This window comes from Corvus cornix, chromosome 8, assembly GCF_000738735.6.
Source record: "Corvus cornix cornix isolate S_Up_H32 chromosome 8, ASM73873v5, whole genome shotgun sequence".
Lineage (NCBI taxonomy): Eukaryota > Metazoa > Chordata > Aves > Passeriformes > Corvidae > Corvus > Corvus cornix.
Window position 1 is genome coordinate 19,347,621 of NC_046338.1, and position 19,860 is coordinate 19,367,480.

A 19,860-nucleotide genomic window follows, 5' to 3' on the forward strand; every position below is an offset into this window, starting at 1 on the left:
GAGACAAATGAAATGACCATCTGCTCACCTCCCTAAAGGAGCACCCCTAGAGAAGCCATTTCACACAAAGCCGAAGTCTCTTAAGGAAGGTTAAAGTATCCATGGGATCAAAAATACTTACAGCATATGCACCTATTAGAAACGCTGCATTCGCTCGCTTCCGCTGGTCAAAACTGGTGTAGTACACGATCTTCTTTCTTGATAGACTGAAATACTGTTTAAAAGAAAGTAAACAAACAAAACAGCATATTTACTAAGAAAAGAATACACTTTAAGAATACTTTAGCCAAACCAGTTTTCCAAAACTGCAAAATAGGTCAGAAAAAATTCTTATAAAAGATTCTTAAAATTAAAAGAGAAAAAATTACTGATACTCTGAACAATCTTATAACACAGATAAGTAAGAGTGCAAGGAAATAGCCACTGTTTCCAGGCAGATCTCTTGGTTAGCTCTACAAAAACATGCTACAATGTGCAGATGAACCAAAATCTTCAGTACAAAAAACTGGATTTTTTTCCCCCACGTTTAGGTATTTGAAACATTAGCTTATGAACACTGATTAAAGACATTGACATTTTCAAACTAAAACATCCTCCTGTATGTTAAATCTCTTTAGCACACAATTCTGTGGAGAAGACAGAAGAAAAACTCAAGCAATCAACCTTACAGGCATTTTTTAACTTAAACACTTCCATCTATACTATTTTAAAACGGGGTGACAGACATCTTTAGAAAGCTTCAACAGCAAGAATTCATTTTAAAAGTAAGAAAGAAAAGATTGCATAAGAGAAAAGCCTGAAGAAAAGGCTAGGCAAAGACAAAACTCGCAATTCTTGTTTCTTTAGGAAGAAAAGAAGCCTGTGTCAGAATCCTGCAGACAAACCTCTCATTGAAAACAAAATCAACAAGCACCAGAAAAGAACAATAATGACAAGCTGCGGCAAAACTATTTAAAGCCAGAGAGAGACAAATATTGTCAAGTTGGCAAGTTGGACAATTTACCACACCAACAATTTTTTAAACTTCACAAATTGCCACACTTCCATTCTGCTACACAACTGCACATTTTTCCTGACTGATTTTTACAGTACTCCTACAGTTTTGAGGAAGTGATCAACAGACATACTAGATTCTGTTTCTAAATATTTGAAGCATTTTTCTAGTTTTAAAAGTTGCACATTCTATAAAATGCCCTAACACCGCTGCTATTACCCAACTTCAGGTTTCTAACTCTTGACACTGTTGACACTTGGGGAGGGGAGATAAGGTAACTGCTTCACAACAGTGTTTCTTTCATTTGTAGCGCCAACTGTATTTCACTTCCAGAAATCTGTCAATGTTGCTCTCAGCTCAAAACTTGTTGCAAATTTTAGAACAGTTTTATCAAATTTTACGAAAAAAAAAGTATCAAATAGCCAATCAACTCAGGAGAAAACTGATGTAGGTACAACAGTGAGTTTCTTACTCCCACCCCCCACAGAAACAGCACCCTTAGTCACAGTTCTAACTGCACCTTCCAGTCTGGTCTTACAAGCCACAACTTCCAGAGGTGGAAGGAGTGAGAGTTAATGCAACTGAGTGTATCTAAATAGGACTGTTAATTCCTGAAATAGATGGTTGCTGTTGATTGGAAGAGGTTGTATCTTGAGGCCAACAGCAACATCTCTCAGTGTATATGCAAACATACAAAGCACAAGTTGTTACTTAATTAGTGAAGCATTCAATTACTATTAAAACTTGACAAAATGAATCCCAGTACTTTAAGATTCCTCCCTTCTTCCCCCTCCTCAATTTTTTAATTTTAGTGTTCTCTAACTGCAATTCCACCCATGATGTGTAGGTGGGATAAGATTACAGTAGTTATGCAACAGTGACAGAACTTCAATTATAACTTATTGACTACTACTTATTTTAAAGCAAAGTTCTTTGCAGCAGTTTACAGTTCACCTAAAACACTATTTTAAACTGCAAAGCTAGCTAGTGAGAAGTAAGTTCTATGTAATAAGACCATATTTCTTATTTTATAGAATGGATTTTTTAATCATATGGGTATATCAAGTCATTCCAATTTTGAGACACTTTTGTACCCAAAGCAGCCATAACCTGAAGTTTCCAGAATATTTAGATGAAAACAATATATCAGTTTTAGTGCATAATTTTCAAAATGTAAGGGTTTAATCCTCGTTATATGAAATACTTAAATGTGTTTTGAATCCTGACTAAAGCTTTAACACAAAATTGAAAACCGACATTAATGCCTAATAGCACAGAAAGCAGTGGAAAACAGCAGCACAATTTAACTTTTCAGAAGCCTATAAAACAGATCACTGTTTTTATTTACACACTAGTATCAGAAAATTAAGTTTTACAGTAGGTGTTTGCTGAAGCATCAATGTAATGCATCTGTTAACATTAACGTGCAGTTTGTCAACTCAGTACACTTTCACTATCAAAACTAAGCTGTTGGATCTATTTTTAAAAATACCGATTTTCTGACCATATTTCATAAACTACATCTACTCCTGTGGCCAGGTCCAATGACAAGCTTTCACAACAGTTCTGGGAGGTGACTGTTTTTACAGCTCCAGAGCTCCACCTGAATGGATTAGGGCTTTAGTTCCCTTAGGCACTGCACAGCTCTGAAGAACCAGGAATGTTTCAAAACAGACTTTTTCAATACAGGTCTTCTAGGGAATAACTATAGTTGCAGATAACTTAGTTGCCAATAAACTTTTTTTTTCCGCAATAAAACTGAGGTGCACACGCTATAAAGCACAAAAAATATCCTTTACCAGTAAGAAAATTTTATCAGTTTCACACATCATTAAAAGATGAAATTTTAACAGTATAACACAACAGTATCTGCCAAGATATACCCCAGAGGAATATACTGAAAGACAATCTTGTGAATTAAAAGCAGAGGTTACACAGAAAATGTAGCAGTTTTTGCTTTAGGTGATAAAACTAATTCATGAAGTGTATGAGAGGGTTACAGAACATTTACTTTCACTGTAAGATTACATTTTTCTTTTTTAAAAGTTCCTTGTAAATCTCAAAATAGATTTATTTGCAGAGAAATTGATGACAGGATTAAAAAGTGCCATGGACAATTACTGGATTGACAGCTGTGTAAAATTACCATATATTTGACAGCATTTTATAAAATGGCATGGTTTAACATAGTTGTACTGTTCAAGCAAGAAATTACTTCAATGTGTTTAATAAGCCTACATCTATGCAAATTCTACTTTTATATATATACAGGTGTGTATATATAGGTAATATGTGCACGTAAACAGCAGTGAATACAAGACTGACAAACTTAATAGAAAATAATTAAACACATGCATGCAACCCTGCCTCAAAATCTAGGCTGTCCTAAAGGAGATGCTTTGCAATTACTATAGTTCCATGTGTATGCCCAGCAGTTTATTTATATTAAAACAAAACAATTAGCCGAATCCCTCTATGATTCAGCAGCAATACAGTTAGCATACAAAAAATGTGAACTCCATAGTTTATAAACCTGCCAGTACCTTTTCTCTCCTGCCATTGATCTTCAATACTTGTATCATTTTTATCAGCAACACTCCCTGATTACCCAGCCAAGTATACCAAATCATCTGGGCTTAAGCACTATGATTGCTTCAGGGTCTCAGATGTATTGCAGTATGGTAATAGCAACCATCCCATGATAATCTGCAGTGTCTTTTACTTCCTATGATCAAACAAATCCTGCTGCTGGTCACAGGGCACCCTTTCGGCAAGGGTGTGCAAGCAGCAGTTGCCCAATAGGACTCTCTCTCTGTCGTTAGTCCAATCTGTACTTTCCACCTCTGAAACGCTCATCCCAGGCTGCTTACACATCACCTGGTGCCACACGAGCATTACCATACTTTTGCTGCTGCAGGGCAGACAAGGCACAGGTCATGAACTTGTGAACACACTGGTTCAGGCCCCAGAACTCCTCTTGGGGACGTGTGAAGGACAGACACAAGATGAGGCGTAGAAATGATGACTCTGTAATTCTGGCCTGGGGAAGCTAAGCAGCAGCCACTGAAGCTAGGCCTACAGTCCCCAGCAGATGCACTCCTCTGAGGCATGTAAATACACATGCAGAGGCAGGCTTCAGCCCAGGGACTCCATCTTACAAGCCTACTTACCCTCTGCAGATGGTATCTAAATTAGGACAGAGTGTGGCACGTATTTTAACTACCAGAAGCTTACACTAGCAGTGCTGGCCTACCCCAGGAGCAGTGCCAATCAGCTAGACAGGAATCTATTCATATAGAAGTTTCTATACCACTCTGGCAGTATTCCAAGCTTTAGCTGTTTGATTCCAGGTATTACTTTCAAGTGGCTGCACTATCAGGTTACCCTTCTCTCTCATGCATTAGGAGTTTAATTTAACCTATTTGGAATTAGCCTCTGGCAAGCCAGCAACAACACACTGCACTTCCTCCCAGTGGAGACTTCTCTGTCCCAGTCCTGGCCAGCTGTACCCTTCACCCAGCAGCACAAGTACATTCACTCTTTTCAAAAAATAGAGAAGTTACATTAAAATGACATTACAGTTTGCTAAACCAACCCTGCAAATATTGGGGTTAATAGTTCAGTTCCAATTTAGCTCCCTTATTTTTGCCATCATAACATCCAATCTTCACCATCATGCTTACAAGCCACTTCTGACAATTAGCTTGCCTCATTCAATGAGCAAGATGATGGTCTCACAACAAAAATAAAGACTGCAGACACATTCCTGTTTAATACTGAACCATTAAAAAAAACCCCAAGATATTTATTAGCTGCATACTTCTTTTCTGGGTGAAACTCTTGGTACCTAGGTTGAAGACTGAAGGCATACAGTAATACATGAGACTATATTAAGGTTCCAAACTGATCAGTGTCTCAATCCAAACCTGGAAAAGACGCAACTGATATCTCTAGTTCCCATGGGCACAGTGAAGTTAGAACAGCAGGTTTATTATTGGTTCTTCTCTGGAGAAACTGCTTCACAGAGCAAACATTCTTCAGTTTTTAATAACTCAAATATAAGGTCACACGCAGCACAATTAAGGTGAAAAATAGATTCCTACTGAGTAAGAATCATTGGTCATGCATTTGAATGGGACAGTGGCACTGCAGAATAGGGTGATAATGTATTTATAAGGTCTCTGGTGTTATCAAATGGCAAATCCAATGTTTTCCCAATATGAGCACAGGCATTCAAAATAGCAAATAGCAGAGTTTAACTTTTTATCTTTATAAATATCTTTTTAAACTAAGAAGCAATGTAAATTTTCACTAGAAGCACTTCCTTTTTTCCCAAGAAATTTATAGCACTCTACAAGTCCCTCAGTTTGCAGGGCCTCCTCTTAAGAACACATGGAATTCAGCATGCCCCTGAAAGCAGTAGATAGCATTAGTCATCTTAACTAAGGGTTTTATTTGTGCACCTAGACATAATGCCATTTTCCATAAAGGGACCCTCTTAACAGTGGCCAAAGCAATCACATCTGTTGTCCTATTTTCCCCTTCTTTCAGTAACAGGTCTAATATTTTAAATCTGTAATATTTAGTGAAGGGCTTCCTCACTATTTGCCCACAAGTTACGTTAATTAGCATTTTGGAATTAAAACATCTTTCAATTCTTGCAGTTGATGGATTTTCTATACACGCTGAAAATCACTTCTTCACAGGTATTTGGAGAAGGTTAAGTCTGCAGCTGTACATAACATTCAGTGGGTCTGGCTGAGATGGAGCTGGGGTTTAGCCACATATGCCGTGCTTTAGATTTGTGACCAAAACTGTGTTGATGAGACACCCATGTTTTACCTACTGCCTAGCAGTGCTCTCATAGTATAAACGCCTTCTCTCTCTTGCTCTGCCCCCACCCTCCTTTCCACTGAGGCTTACTTTAAAAAGTGTGATTTCAGGACCCATGTTTTCTTCCTTGAGTACCTGCTTTTTCAGTTATTCAGACCAGCATACACACTTCATTAGCTGAAAACCCGTGACACGAGCAGAAGCTTTTGTTACTATTGTCTTGAAGGTGTTAAGGTTATGCAAAAAGATGAACAAAGCCTTCAGTCACCTGCCTCACCTCCTAAGCCAAAATGAGAGCATATTATTTTCTTCCACTCTTCAGAGGGAAACAAACTTGGAACAAAGAACATCCTTAATAATAATCCTTAGCAATAACCATCTAGCTAATGAGCACCTAATAAACACTTTCAAACTGGCAAATTTTATTTCAATTTGAAAATACAAAAATACAGGAACATTGTTTTTAAATGAAGCTTACCTTTAATTTCTTATTTAGTTTACAGCAGTATCTGTATAGCATTGCCAAATTTAAAGGTCCAAAATCTCCGTAGAAACTGGGGGAAAAAAACAAAACCCAGAGTTATTAATACAAAAGAGCTAAGCAAATTTCAACATGCATGTCATTGATAATTAAAGCTGGAAATAAAGGATACTGAGTAGCCAATACACATGGAACAACAGATAAGTCCTTTCTTGATTAATTTAAAAGGACAATAGGAACAATTAATTTAAACTTACTCATAGCTTCAGTTTAAGGTATTCCAGTAACTATTTTTCCCATTATATACACACACTAACTAGAGAATTTTTTTCTTCATCCCATGACATCCAGTCTGGCTTTGGCCAAAAAACCATAGACTGAAGAATTTGAAGACATGATATACATTTAAACCATGCTGATATCATCCTAAAGATTCTACAACTGCGTAAGATAAGAATATGTTATTACATACTCTCAAGAATAAGCTAAATAGAATTTCTTATGGGTGATAAAATTTATGTAGTAACATCTAGTCTTGATCTCTGTCTGAAATTTAAGCTCATTTCTTTATACCCCTTCCTTCGCTATTCCAGAGATTAGATGTTACATACACACTTTAAATCTAATTATGTTTCCTTTTTTCCGCCCCTCACCTATGGGCTGCTCTTCCAATTTATTATTTCCTGTTCTAAATATCAACTTCTCATTGTTCTTGTTTCTCTCTTCTACACTTTTAAACTGTGTTGTATTTGAAGCAACACTCTCTGGCCTTAAGGTAAGAGTTAGTAGCAGTAGTCTGTACAGGAAAATTATTGCACAACAGGCATTCCTTGCAGTGATTCACAGTGATTTCCTAGCAAACCCTCTATATAGGCACCTTTACAAGTAACAGAAGCCTTTATGCAAGCAACTTACAGCAAACTCTTCTAGAGCTCCCTCTCCATCAATTGTGCAAAACTGGTCAAAATTTAAGCTGCAAATGTCGTGTCCTCCAGTAATTCTCCTTTTGTGCATAAAAATCTTAATCTTGATGGGCTATGCAAATTTATTGAAGCACACGTTATGAATTACAGTGAGAATGGACAACTACTTAAACTGCTTTAATCTGATCTGCCATAAGCCTTTTTGATAAAAGAGACAGGAAGCTTCTTGCCTACTGACAAACAAAACAAACCATTGGCATCTGAATGCATTCTATTTGGGGAATCACAAAGGAAAAAGTTGTTCTGGACTTACGGTCTTTGAACTGTAATTCAAAGACCGTATGTCCAGAACTTACTGAAATTACAAGATAGGATAGATGGCAGTACCTATCAAGCTTTCTTCCCTGTGGCAAAGGGTTTATTTTTCCAGTTGAATATAAAACGAAAATTTCCACTTTGAGAGCAGTCAAACACTGGGGAGCAATTGCACAGAGAGGTTGTAAAGTCACAACCAAGTTGTACAAGGATCTGAACAACCTGCTCTTCTCAGCCTTGCTTTGAGCCCACAGGTTGCATTACATATCTGCAGAGGTGCCTTCTGGCTTCACCCCTTCTGTGCAGACACAAAACCAAATTAGGAGTGCTTTATCTTTTTAGTGCTTATAACATCATTGATATCATCCTCCCCACATTCTCTCAACCAAGAAAGCCAAGACCAGTGCAAAAAGAGACAATCATATTAGTTTGATCACTAAGACAAGCAGCCTTCCTGCCACACCAATGCTACTTCACTATCATCTACTTTACAACATCAAGTAACAATACAAGTATTGGTTAATATTCAGTTCAGCACAAAACACTATGATGTAATTACAGAAGCTAATTAGCTGGGAAAAAGACCAAGCTGTTCAACTCCTAGAACTTAATTTGCAGGTTGGACAGAAGTTAACTAAACCAAGAGAAAACTGCAGTAGCAGTAAAGCAGGGTTTAACTTCAGAATTCCTCATCTTCTCTTAGAGATAAGTCTGCCAGATACGGTCAATAGTTATTTTTAAAAGAAAACCCTCCATACAGTTTTTCATAGAGATGAAATAAAAAGTTCTAAGGACAAGTATGAGTTAGGACAAACAAGAAGTTAAAACTGGAGCTCTAACAACACTGGTGTGAATGTAGCTACTAGGAAAGTCATGTAAAAAGCTTCCTAACATCTCCACCCACACAGCGGCACTAACATGAATCAAACACCCCCACCCTATCTTACTCCATCAGTTTTAGAGCATTCTTTCACTTAAATATATGATGAAGAGTAAAACTTATGATATTAAAATTATTTTGGAAAAATACTTTTTAAAGTCTTGTGGAAAAATATGGAATGGGATAGTTACTGTAATACAGAATACTTTTTTAAAAACCATTGTGAGCAAAGTATCTGAAAGATGTAACTGAATACACAGCTCATCTAAAGAACTGAACAAGTACAGCCATGTTTTACGATAAGATGTATTACAATCATTTGAAGTACATCAATATGAAGTCATAACCACTTCTACTTTTCCACGTGATTAAATTAATTCAAACATCAGTGTAGGAAAAGTACATGAAAACCAATTTTCAAATTTATCCACAAGACAAATTACTATTTTGGGGGGTATAAGGATAAAACACATTTGAGTCTATCCAGGAAGTAATTGTATTTCTACAAAATGAAACTATTCAGCTTCTCTCAGCCACCAAGTTAAAGATGGCACAATCTTTGACTATTTCTCCATCACTGATTACCATTGAGAATCCAGCGCTTCTCTTAATATGGTGGAGTGGGGGCAGAAGTACCTGAGTTTAAGACTCTCATACTGCCACTGTTTGTCTATGCTGCAGAAACAAGATATTTCTCAGAATCCAAACACAATCAAAGGAAAGGCACTTTTGGTCACTGCTGCACTAGCATTACTACCCATACAGAAAACCACTGGCACGTCCCAAGTTATTTCCCTACTACCACAGAGGCAGTATAAACCAGCCATTGACTTTGCTGATAAAACATTGTGGTTGACATGTGAGGCTGAAAGTTAAAATAATGCATGTAACATAATCCTTCTCCATTTTATACCTCTAAACTGAGTAAGTTAATTATCCCTTCTTTATTTGGGCTAAGTTAAAAATGTGCTTTACAACCTTCAAATCAAAAGAGTTCTTTGAAAGATAATACAAGGCTCTGTACTGAAGTCAGTGAGCTCTGATCTACAAAATCTTTCTTCAATTTACATCCCTAGACCTAAATACAGTTTCTGACATGTTTAAGCAGAAGGATTTAATACTATGCACCCTCATTACTTTTTCTATAAAAGGCCATTTTTATACTTGAATTAGTGACACTTGATCCTGATTCACCCAAAGGATTTTCACGTTAAGACCACAACTTTAAGTGAATGTAAGTGGAACATGGGAAATAGGCAGGGTATATATAGGGAATGGGGATGAAATGGCATACCAAGTCACCATCTGAATAAAGAATTTTATTTGGCAAAAGTTGAAGATCAACATAAGAGAAGTCAAGGAGTCACTGATAACAATTAATCCAGTATCATTTTACTTCCATCTCTTTTACCTCTAGATATTTGAACAAAGCATTTAAATACAGTAAGAAATTGGAATGTCTCTGAAGCTTAAGCCAGTTAGAGAGACAGTCATTAACAATGGAGGTGGAAATCAGAGGAACAAAAGGCAGGTATGGTATTAATTAACATTTAATTGTATTTTGTTTTAATCAAATACTTAGATGATACCTTAAATTATTCTTCCCCCTCATCCCATGGAGACTTGCTATCATTACGCTTCTCAAACCAAGCGGCAAAACCCCAGAATATACTAGATGACATTTAAATACTCTACTTCAAAAATACCATCATGATGCCACCTGGAAGCAGTAGCAAAAGTTTCTGGTATCTGTTTTCTCTGTAGATTAGACTCCTAGAACCATTTCTTCCTACCTGTACTTTGTTGCAGTATAATATCTGAGGCACTTGCTGTACTGTATCAGAGGAATGGTCTTCCCCCTAGAAAGGCCAGCCCATGGGTATACTCTGCCATGCAAACAGTTACTGTAAATTCTTCCAGGGAATTTAATGGTGAAAGAAATGCAGCCCACACCCCTTAGTAACAAGTCGTTTCCAACTGCAGTTCCATGGGATGCCACATGAAGGTGCCATCAGTCAGTTCAAGCCTGAACCAGCACTTCGGAATGCCAACACCACTTCTTACTAAGCACTCGACCCTTGTGCCAGAGAAAAATGAAACAGATTTGCCATCCTGAATTATTAGATGGTGCCATTCAATGAAGGAATACTATAGCCTAGCAGACTTTTAACTGAATTGATAACCTCCACAGAATCATAGAGTACGCGGAGGTGCCTCTCTGCAATGTTGCTCTCCAGCTTCCCATTCCCCAGTCTGCCCATACACCCAGGGTTGCCCCATCCCAGGTGCAGAATCTGGCACTTGCCCTTGTTAAACTTCATACAGTTGGTGATCGTCCATCTCCCTAATTTGTTAAGGTCCATATTAACATCAGTCAATCTATCAGGCCAAGATACCATCTTTCAAAGATAAAATGCATTACTTATACTTTACTCCACATGCCTGGTACTTTTTCCCTACAGAGCAGTAGTTTTGTACTGCCATTCACTTCCAATCAGGGCATGAGGTTTCTTGCTTGCCACCTTATTCAGTCATTGGTTTGGTAACTTGAAAACAGAGGCATCATTTAATAACTGCAATCATTTTCTGGAGTACATATCCCTGAACTATAGCACAAGGACTCCTTAAAGTATAATGTTTGCCTTACTGAAGGCTTGCCATCATATAAAGCCACTTTCCTGCCAAAACAGGAGCCCCTACCAAGCTTGCAATTACTTAAGTCAAAAGCTAAAACCTAAGAAACCGGTGAAATAACTGCAAAACTTCTCAAATTTTTCAGCATTTTATAAATGTCCAGCTTCCTATTAAAATTAAGCAATGAGATTGTTTCTCTTATAGTGATTCATCCTTCTTGCTCCTCCCTCCCTCTTTTCTACGCAGGAACATTCAGGTTACTACCCTCTAAAGGCCTTGCTGCATCGGTTCTGAGCCTGGCCACTCAACAATACAAGAGCCAGGTGTTGCAGAAGTGGCCAACTGATTAGTACAGCTACTTGGTTCAAACCACAAGATGAGCACATCTCACATGCAACAAAGTCTCTGGGTGAGAGAGGATCAGTCTGCACACTCATTACAACCTAACTGCTGGTTGGGAAATCTTACCAATTCAGGCTTTTTTCTCCAGCTCCAGTTTCCTGGACTGTGTTTCTCCTCCCCACTTCTCAAGCACATGAAAAAAGGTGGCCACTGTTTTCCTCCTCTAGTCCACGGATTCCAATAACACGTGAATTGTTAAGAGCTTTCTTAATCGGGCCGAGACAAAATCCCTGATGCTTAATGCTACTTAGGGATTGCACGCTTCTGAACAGACAAAGGATGATACAGCAAACATAACCGTGGAAATATCTAAAGGTAAAAATAATGCAGAGGCCCTGGATTATGCAAAAAAGCCCAGGTATTAAGTCCATTTCCTCTTGGAAGTTCCAAATCCTCCTCAAGATCCTGATTCTTCAAAACCCAACAACTCACAGATCTAAATTACACATAATTAAATACTTATTCCAGATACGTGATTTTTTAATCCAATGCTCCTTGATATCAAAACCAAAATATCAATGAAGAGGTTCTCCCATAGAAAGTTTCCCTATAGAAGAACCTTCAGGTCATGTCAGAAGCCTAGTCTCTTTGGAAAAAAAGTCATCTTAGCAGAGGCCAAGATGCACCTAAGCAGTTTCCTAAACAAGCTACATTCCCATCCAATATAAAACTGGAGCTTAGAAAGCTGCTGTTTTATCCTGGTACCCTTTTACTGCAAACAAAAGAAAAAACTCCTCAGTACTACTGGCAAATGCATTTTATATTTTACTTATAAAAAGCAAAGACAGAAATGGTAAAGCAACGTATAGGTACAAAATTAAGGAAATTCCCTTTTTTTAATTTTGGACTTCATCTTACTAAGCTATCTTGGTCATCCAATAGTCAAGGTCAAATCTTCAAAATTACTGATGCAAACAAGGAATTCCCTGTTTTCTGTGTGAAGTGACAGCTCTGACTGTTGTAACAATGCTAAGTTTTCTTTTTCCTTTCAAATGATTTAAGCCACAGAAAGATGGAGAAGTTCAGGTTTCCTATGCAAGTACTGTTACTGGAGAGGCACAGAAAAGCAGCATTTAACCAAAGCAAAACCCGATAGGCTAACCCTTACTCTTCTCACAGGAAAGATAAACTGCTTCTTTGCATATACACATGCAGTAGAAGAAACAGTACTCATTTAATATTGCTGCAGCTAAGCACTTGAGTCTTGCTCTGTTGCTACATAACTGAAGTAGCTATCATGAAGACTGCTGTGAAATGGGCAAGTAGCATACCGTAGCTTGAAAGAAAGTTTTAGTGTAAAGCACGATATACAGAGACTATCATATTTACTACTTCTACAGCTGTTTACACAATGTCAGAGATTAGATCTGCAAAAACTGTTTATACAAGAGATCCAAAGTCAGAACAAATGACTGAATAAAAGCAGTATGATTTATGAAGGCTGCCATTATAATTCATCAGTAAGAGATTTCCATTTTACGTTATTTAATTCTGATTTTGCTTGAGAAAACTTCTCAGAAATAAAAAAGACATTAAAAGTTGCTTTGATAAACTATGTGAAAGCCAAGTTAACCAGTCAAGTGTAGTATTCTCAACCCAGATCTGCTTACTGGAAGGTGAAATGTGAAAGACGCTATTCTTAGAGAATAAAAAGCTTCTTACTAGTGCCTAACTCATTAATTGAGCTCTTGCCAAGGCAAGGTTTGTCTATTTGCCAAATGACAATCTTCATCAAGATGGATTGTTTCTCATCAACTCCATTTTTCTGAAGTAATAGTTACCTGTACTACACAATCCTGAAAGACTGTGTTCCCTTATAAGAAGAAGTGCACTTCCTCAGGAGGAACCTCAAGAGAGTTTTAGAAAGACTCAGAGAAAATCTTACAGAAACAGAACCATCAAAGAAGATATTTCAGAATTGTATCATTCCATTCAGGTTTCCTGTTCTCTTAACAGAGGCATTTGCATACCATTTCCCTGGCATAATAGGTTCAAGGTTAAATTGCAGCACATTTAACTGAAATAGTGACAGTTCTACTAGCAAGTTCCTAGTCAGCTAGCATTTGAGATAGGCTTAAATGGTTTTAAGAATGCCTTTATTATCTTTTTAAAGTGTGAATGTTTAAGTTAGACAGTGTTATGAAGTCATTAGAATGGTTAAAAACTTCAAGAGAGAACTGAAGGCTAAAGTGCTCAAGATTACATAACCATACTTTGTGTATAATTTAGTGATAAATCACATGACAAGCTACAGGAGCAAGTCAACCCCAAACTTCCCAAACCATCAAATCTAGCACTACAGCCGTTTTGTTTAATAAAAGGGGTATAGTACTAATGTACAAAATTGCTTCCTTATGTCTCTTCAAGAGTGGGGGGGGAAAAAAAGGGAAGCAAGGCAGCAAGTTTTTAAGTACTCTGTGATCCAGTAGCAGGCTCTTTGTAATCAGGCAACTCCAAACCTACATATTCATGAGGTTTTCAGATCAGATACTGCTTCGTGAAGCAAACTGACACCTCTGTAAAGTCAGCTAAATAAAATTCTGTAACAAGCTAACAGAATAGGAGCCCGAAGAAAAGCATTTTAAACAGAATAAGAGCTGAAAGAAAAGCAGTTTACTTCCAAGCACAATGAAGTATCTTTGTCTTGTCACTATGAAGATGCATCTAAGCAAAGTTAAGTCAATAAACAATTGTATGAATGTAATTACTTACATACCTCCCAGGTGCTCAGGATTTAATGCCTGAGTAGACATCTCCTATCCTCCTCCTTGGAACTCTCTGAACAACTCATTTGATTAAAAAGCGAAAGTGGCTGTGGAATTCTGACATTTCCATGAAGACTCTGCAAACCACTGTTCTGAGCTACAGCACTTCAAAACTCACTTCCAAGTATTTATTTTGCTATCATGCAACAAATACTTCTAATCACTTTCTCAGAAAGAAGACTGCATTTCTGAGGAAGTGAGGAGACCATCTGATCTATTGTACTAAAGTTATGCCCTACTACTACTTACAGACGAGTGCTATTGTCAGGCCCCCCACTTCGTGTGCAGCCTGGGAAAGACAATAGACTGATGTCAAGCTTGTTGATGAGCATAAGGGAAGCTATAGAAAAATTAGTACTTCCCCAAGAACTGAGTCTTGCATTCTATTCCCCAATTTACCTCTAGATTTCCAAATTCAGAAAGATATTAAAAATATACATTAAAATGGTAACTCTACTGACACCTGCCTTTACTTCCCCGAAACCATATAAACTTCCTTGGATATGAGAGGGCAAAAAAGAAAAAAAATAAAACCAGGCATGGGTTTATTACCAAATATGGCATACACTGATAGGGATGGGTGCTGCAGTACAAATACCAGGGGAAAGGTTAGCAATGATATGTAAAAGGTTATTACACAAGTCCTTGGTACCACCTGGTAACTGTCACTTATTTTCTACCTCATATCACATTTTAGCATTTTATGAGCACAAAAGGGAGAGTATCTTTATGGTATCAGATACAGGACAACAACTTTAAAAGGGGCCAAACAGATTAGGAACCATCAATTCAGAACATACACCAGGAGTTACGTGTTCAAAGTCTTTAGATGTGCCCTAGAAGATAAAGGAAACTTTGCTTCTTTCCATTACCTGGTAACTATATCTGGCATCAGGTTACACCCTCATACGTAGTTAACACTGGGTTAAGGAACATACCTACAGATTTTCCTTTACATGCTAAAGAAAATTACTTTCCTCCCCCTTCAAATTTCTCAGTACTTTTTTTTTTTTTTTTTAATATGACACTATCCTCACACAAAATACTTCAGTTACAGGCCTTGGTTAGTACAGTCATCTGTAACTAACAGTACAGAACTGCTCCCCCTTCCTACCCACAAGATCAAATGCCACATAAGATTCCTTCACACTTCCTAAAAGCACATTAAGAATTAAAACATAATACAGAAGTCGAGAAGAGATACAAGTTTCCTTTCTTAAAGAAAGTGGAACACTTTCATACAACACAAACTACTCAGGACCTCCCCCAGCTGAATTCTGCCTTTAATATTAGGTCAACCCTCCCTTAGGATACTCCCAAGGTCCCTTCCAATCAAAATTCCTTAATGATCATTAAGGAACTTACTCCCAACCCAAGCAGCCCATTACAAAAGTCAACTTTCAGAATGAACCATTGGGAACTCCAGTAGATGACACACAGCTTAACATCAGAAAGACTCAAAAACGTGTAGAAAAGATACCCTGAAACTACAAGCTGTGCACAGAAAGTAAGCTAAAAACTAAGGAATATTGGTTTACATCTTCACAGAAGCAGTACTGGTCACTGGAGAAAGGAGGTAAGAATGGCTCATGCTCAAAATTGCTTCAAAACATATGGAAAGCAAGTTACACTTAAAATAGGAACACACTTTTTGTTTCACTTCTGCTGCAGCAAACCCCGTGTCAAGCAGATAGACACATATCATCACACGGGAAACAGTTGATCTGGGAACGCAGTGCAGAGTACCAACTTTTTAGCCACACCATAGAGTGATTATTTAATTTTTTTATGTCTTTTAATAGTATTCACAACTATAATCACTTTTTCTTTTTACCTTCTATATGCAGTCAGTGTCTTACAAACACATGAGCCTTTTACTTCACATAAAAGACTTTTTCTGCTGTTCTAAAGATAGCACTTCCTGATGGCTTTTGTATCTCAAAACCCTCTAATAAAACCAGAGTTATAAAAAAAGTTGCAGATGCTCTTCAAGAGCACATTTAAGCATTGCATTCTTATGATTCTGTAAACTCTGTACTCTCTATACCGGAAAATACAGGAAATATAAAACAAACTACTGTTTATCTATTCATACCAAATAAGTCTTCTATTTAAGACAACATTCAATAAAGTGCAATTAGTCCTAATAGACCTCCATGTTTTAAACACATCCTACAAGGCTCAGATATCCTTGTTCTAGCTCACCCACAATTTAAGCCATTAAACTGGCCTTGCAGCTGTTTTTGTGGGTCTTTCTTTAAAGAGTCACCTTATTAACCTAGTTTCAGCTAATAAATAAATACATTCGGACAAACTTCACGCTCATATTCTATGCAAGTAACTTAATGGGGCAAAAATATTCTATAGAATATATATCAAAGTGTGCTGGGGAGACTCTCAGGTGATTACTTTGAATATGCAAACCACAACACTTACTTTTCATAGACCAGTTCCTCATCGGTACAGAAGTAGTGGGTATTTACAGTACTTTTCGGTTTATTTCGTAAAGTAGCGAAGTACAACCGATCTGAAAGACAGATTAGAGGAACGGCGTGGGACAGGGAAGGCAGCCGGCCACCGCCCCGGGGCACGCCTGTCACCGCGGAGCGGAAGAGGCTCTGCCGCTCCTTTTTCTGCTGCGTGAGCGGCGGCGGGAGCGCCGGGACCGCTCCGCCCGCGGGCCCTGCCCCTGCCGGCCACCCCTCGGCAGCGGCTCCGACCCATCGAGCAGCGCGCAGCAACAGGTGCCGGCCCCGCGCCTGGCCCAAGAGAGCGGGGAAAGCAGCACCGGGGGGTGCCCGCGGCAGCCGGGGCGGGCAGCCCGCGAACCTGCCGGGCAAAGGGGGCCGGGGCCGAGGCGGGCACGCAGCAAAGCCGGGGCGGGGAGGGCGGGAGGGAAGCCAGGGGGTTTCCTCTCTGGGGGAGGCTTCGGGACCCCGCGGGCAGGGGACAGGGCGGCTCCCGCCCCGCTCTCACCTTTCACGAACTCCGAGGCTCCCCCCAGTACTTCGGAGGCGGCCGCCGCCGGCTCCATCTTAAAGAGGGCGCGGAGCAGCGAGGCGCGGGGCGGCTCCGAGCTCATGGCGCTCCGGGGCAGCGCCGGCGGGGCTGGGGCGCGCTCGCAGGGACGGGACCCGCTGCCCGGAGGGGCCGCCCGCCGGGCACGGTGCTGCGAGCACGGCGGCCGCAGCCCGCATAGGAGCGGAGCCGAGAATGAGCCCTGGGACACGGCGGGCAAGCGCCCGCAGGGACTCCAGCTCCACCCCGCCCCCAGCCAGGAGACGCCCCCGGATAAAGCGGCAGCGGGCGGTTACCAAGCGACCGGCAGCGCTCTGGCAACCGCGCTACGGAGCCTTTGTGTCGGCCGGCCCAGGGCTGGCGCTGCGAGTGACCGGCCCCCCCGCTCCCCAGCCCAGCAGCGCCCCTGCTCCACCAGGCAGCGGCCCAGCGCCCGGAACAGCCCCGCCCTCCGCCCCGCCTGCCCGGGCAGCGCCGCCGCTCCCCGCTGCGCTGGTGCTGATTTTCCCCGCCCGGGGGCGGTCCGTGGCAGAGCGCCCCACGGGCACCGGGCGAGTGTCGCGTACAGCTCGGAGCGGGGCTGAGCCGGAGCGCTGCCTCAGCAGCGCGGGCGCGCTCCGGACGGGGGCGAGCGGAGCGGCGGGGCCGTCTCAGGCACGGGGGAACCGGCAGAGCGCGCGTTGCGCTACCTGGGGCACCATTTGTCGTGACAGACAAGCCGGCTGACCAATCAGAGGCCGCCCTCCTACGCCTGCAGCCAATGAGCTGGCGGCGCGCCGGGGAGCGCCCCGCCCCCGGACCCCCGCAGCGGCCGCTTCCCGGCGGGGCAGTGCGGGCCGCCCTCGGGCGCGGGGCTGGCTGTGCTGGGGAGCCGCTTGCGAACAGCAGCAGACGCTGCGCACGCCTGAGGCACGGAGTTCTTCTAACGCGCTGGTTCGGGCTGTGGGCGCGTTCTTCCGCCTCTCCCCTTTAGAAAGATCTGGTAAGTGCCAAACGGGGCAGACGGTCCGCCTCAGTTTTACAACTAAAGCAAAAGATTGCAAAGGAGAGGTTCCTTGAGGAGAGAAAAAAGGGGGGAAAAAAGATACTTTTCCCCCTAACAAACAAGCAAACAAAAAAATCCACTCTTGAAACACCTTTAAAAGATACTGTTTAAAGGCATGTGCAGCCCTGAGGTTCACATTAGTATCACCATCTTCCCGTAACACTGTAAATAACCTACTGTAACCACAGTTCATATAATTAATCCTGGTGTGTCTGCTAATGAGGCTAAACATGAGTGTGAAACACTTCTGACTTTAAGTTTTTTATGTGGTGTCGTAAGCACTGGATAATCTTTAAAGCTTTACAAATAAGGCGAAGGACACAGGAAACAGTTCAGCTGTTTTGTAGTTGCTTATTTAATTTTTGTGTTGATTCTAATGCTTCGTACCTATGTTCTTGCACTGCTTTTTTTCAACTTTTTTTGAAAAGCTCCAAAACGAATATGCTAAATATGCCCCTGTTTGTGCCTGATCCTGAAACCTGAGAAAACCTCATTCTCAGTAGTAAGTACTATTCCATACAAGATGCTTACAAGAATGAGACTGCAATATTATGTAGCAGCAAATTAAATAAAGGTTGTTGGAGGGTATTTGCTTTCCATGGAAATCAGTGTTTGTTTTTCTTTACGACTTTCACTTGTGTGTAACCTTTAACAAAATCAAGTATTTCATTGGTGTTTTTTTATTCACAAGCAATTCTCTAAGGGGTACTATATCCCATGAAAGAGAAGGGATATTAAGGTATATTGTCCAGAACTGCAGTTTTTTTAATGCCCTTTGTTACTCAGACTTTCACTACAGTTCAATGTAACACATTTCTCAGTCAGTGCTGCACTCTTCTTAAGGGGAATTTGAATGAGCATAGTTGAAACAGCCTTAGCAACGCTCTCTTCGGCAACAGAAGCAAAGATGGAACAGTCTACAGCCTCCTATCCAGTATCCAGAATCTCTAGAAACAGAGTTTGTGTTAAAGCCTAAAATATGTAAACCCATCCAGCTAGACTGGTGAATCTAGGAGGCAAATATGATTAGAAACTGAAGCCCAGCTGTAAAATGTTTGTATACTGCTTATATGTCTTCTGCAAAGTTACAAATACTGTTTTTGTTGCATTAAAGCTCTCATTTGTGGCAATTAGCTGCAGCCTTTGTAAGCATCAGAAATAAACTAACCTTTCTTTTCCTCCCTGTAAAAATACGTGCAAAATAATCTGTTTTTTCAATTCCAATATTGTGTCTCGTAGCTATTAGTTAATGAATTTCACTTTGTAAAACGCTAGCTTTAAGAATATTTTCAACTAGTATAACTTTGGTATTCTAATCAATACTATGTACTCATTTTGAGATCAAATATCAAGGCTGCAGTGACATCTTGTGGTATTTTTTGTAAAGAAGCAATTTTCTTGTCCTGTTGTATCATTTTAGCATTATATCCTGATTTTTTGTCAAGGATTTTTAAATATATATTTTAGATACCATGTTTAAAACCCTGTGTTGCTTTAACAGTAATTTCAACAGAACATTCAGAGGCGGTGATGATTGTTTGGACTCCAAAATATTTCTAAATGACATATA

At 40.1% G+C, this 19,860-nt stretch overlaps 1 protein-coding gene across 4 annotated transcripts in view; it reads right to left on the reverse strand.

Moving 5' to 3' along the window:
• CDC14A (cell division cycle 14A) overlaps positions 1-17,652 on the reverse strand; it is a 52,846-nt gene extending 35,194 nt beyond the window's left edge. For 2 of the 4 annotated variants that reach the window (XM_039556154.1, XM_039556152.1), the window contains exons 1-4: positions 17,204-17,652; positions 16,664-16,754; positions 6,306-6,381; positions 122-214 (exon numbers count right to left, since the gene is read on the reverse strand). In XM_039556154.1, coding sequence (XP_039412088.1) covers positions 122-214; positions 6,306-6,381; positions 16,664-16,754; positions 17,204-17,309 — 366 coding nt within the window. In that variant the 5' untranslated portion in view covers positions 17,310-17,652. The remainder of the gene's footprint in view (positions 1-121; positions 215-6,305; positions 6,382-16,663; positions 16,755-17,203) is intronic. The other 2 variants (XM_039556153.1, XM_039556151.1) reach the window with 1 other exon arrangement.
• Between the last annotated feature and the right edge of the window lie 2,208 nt (positions 17,653-19,860).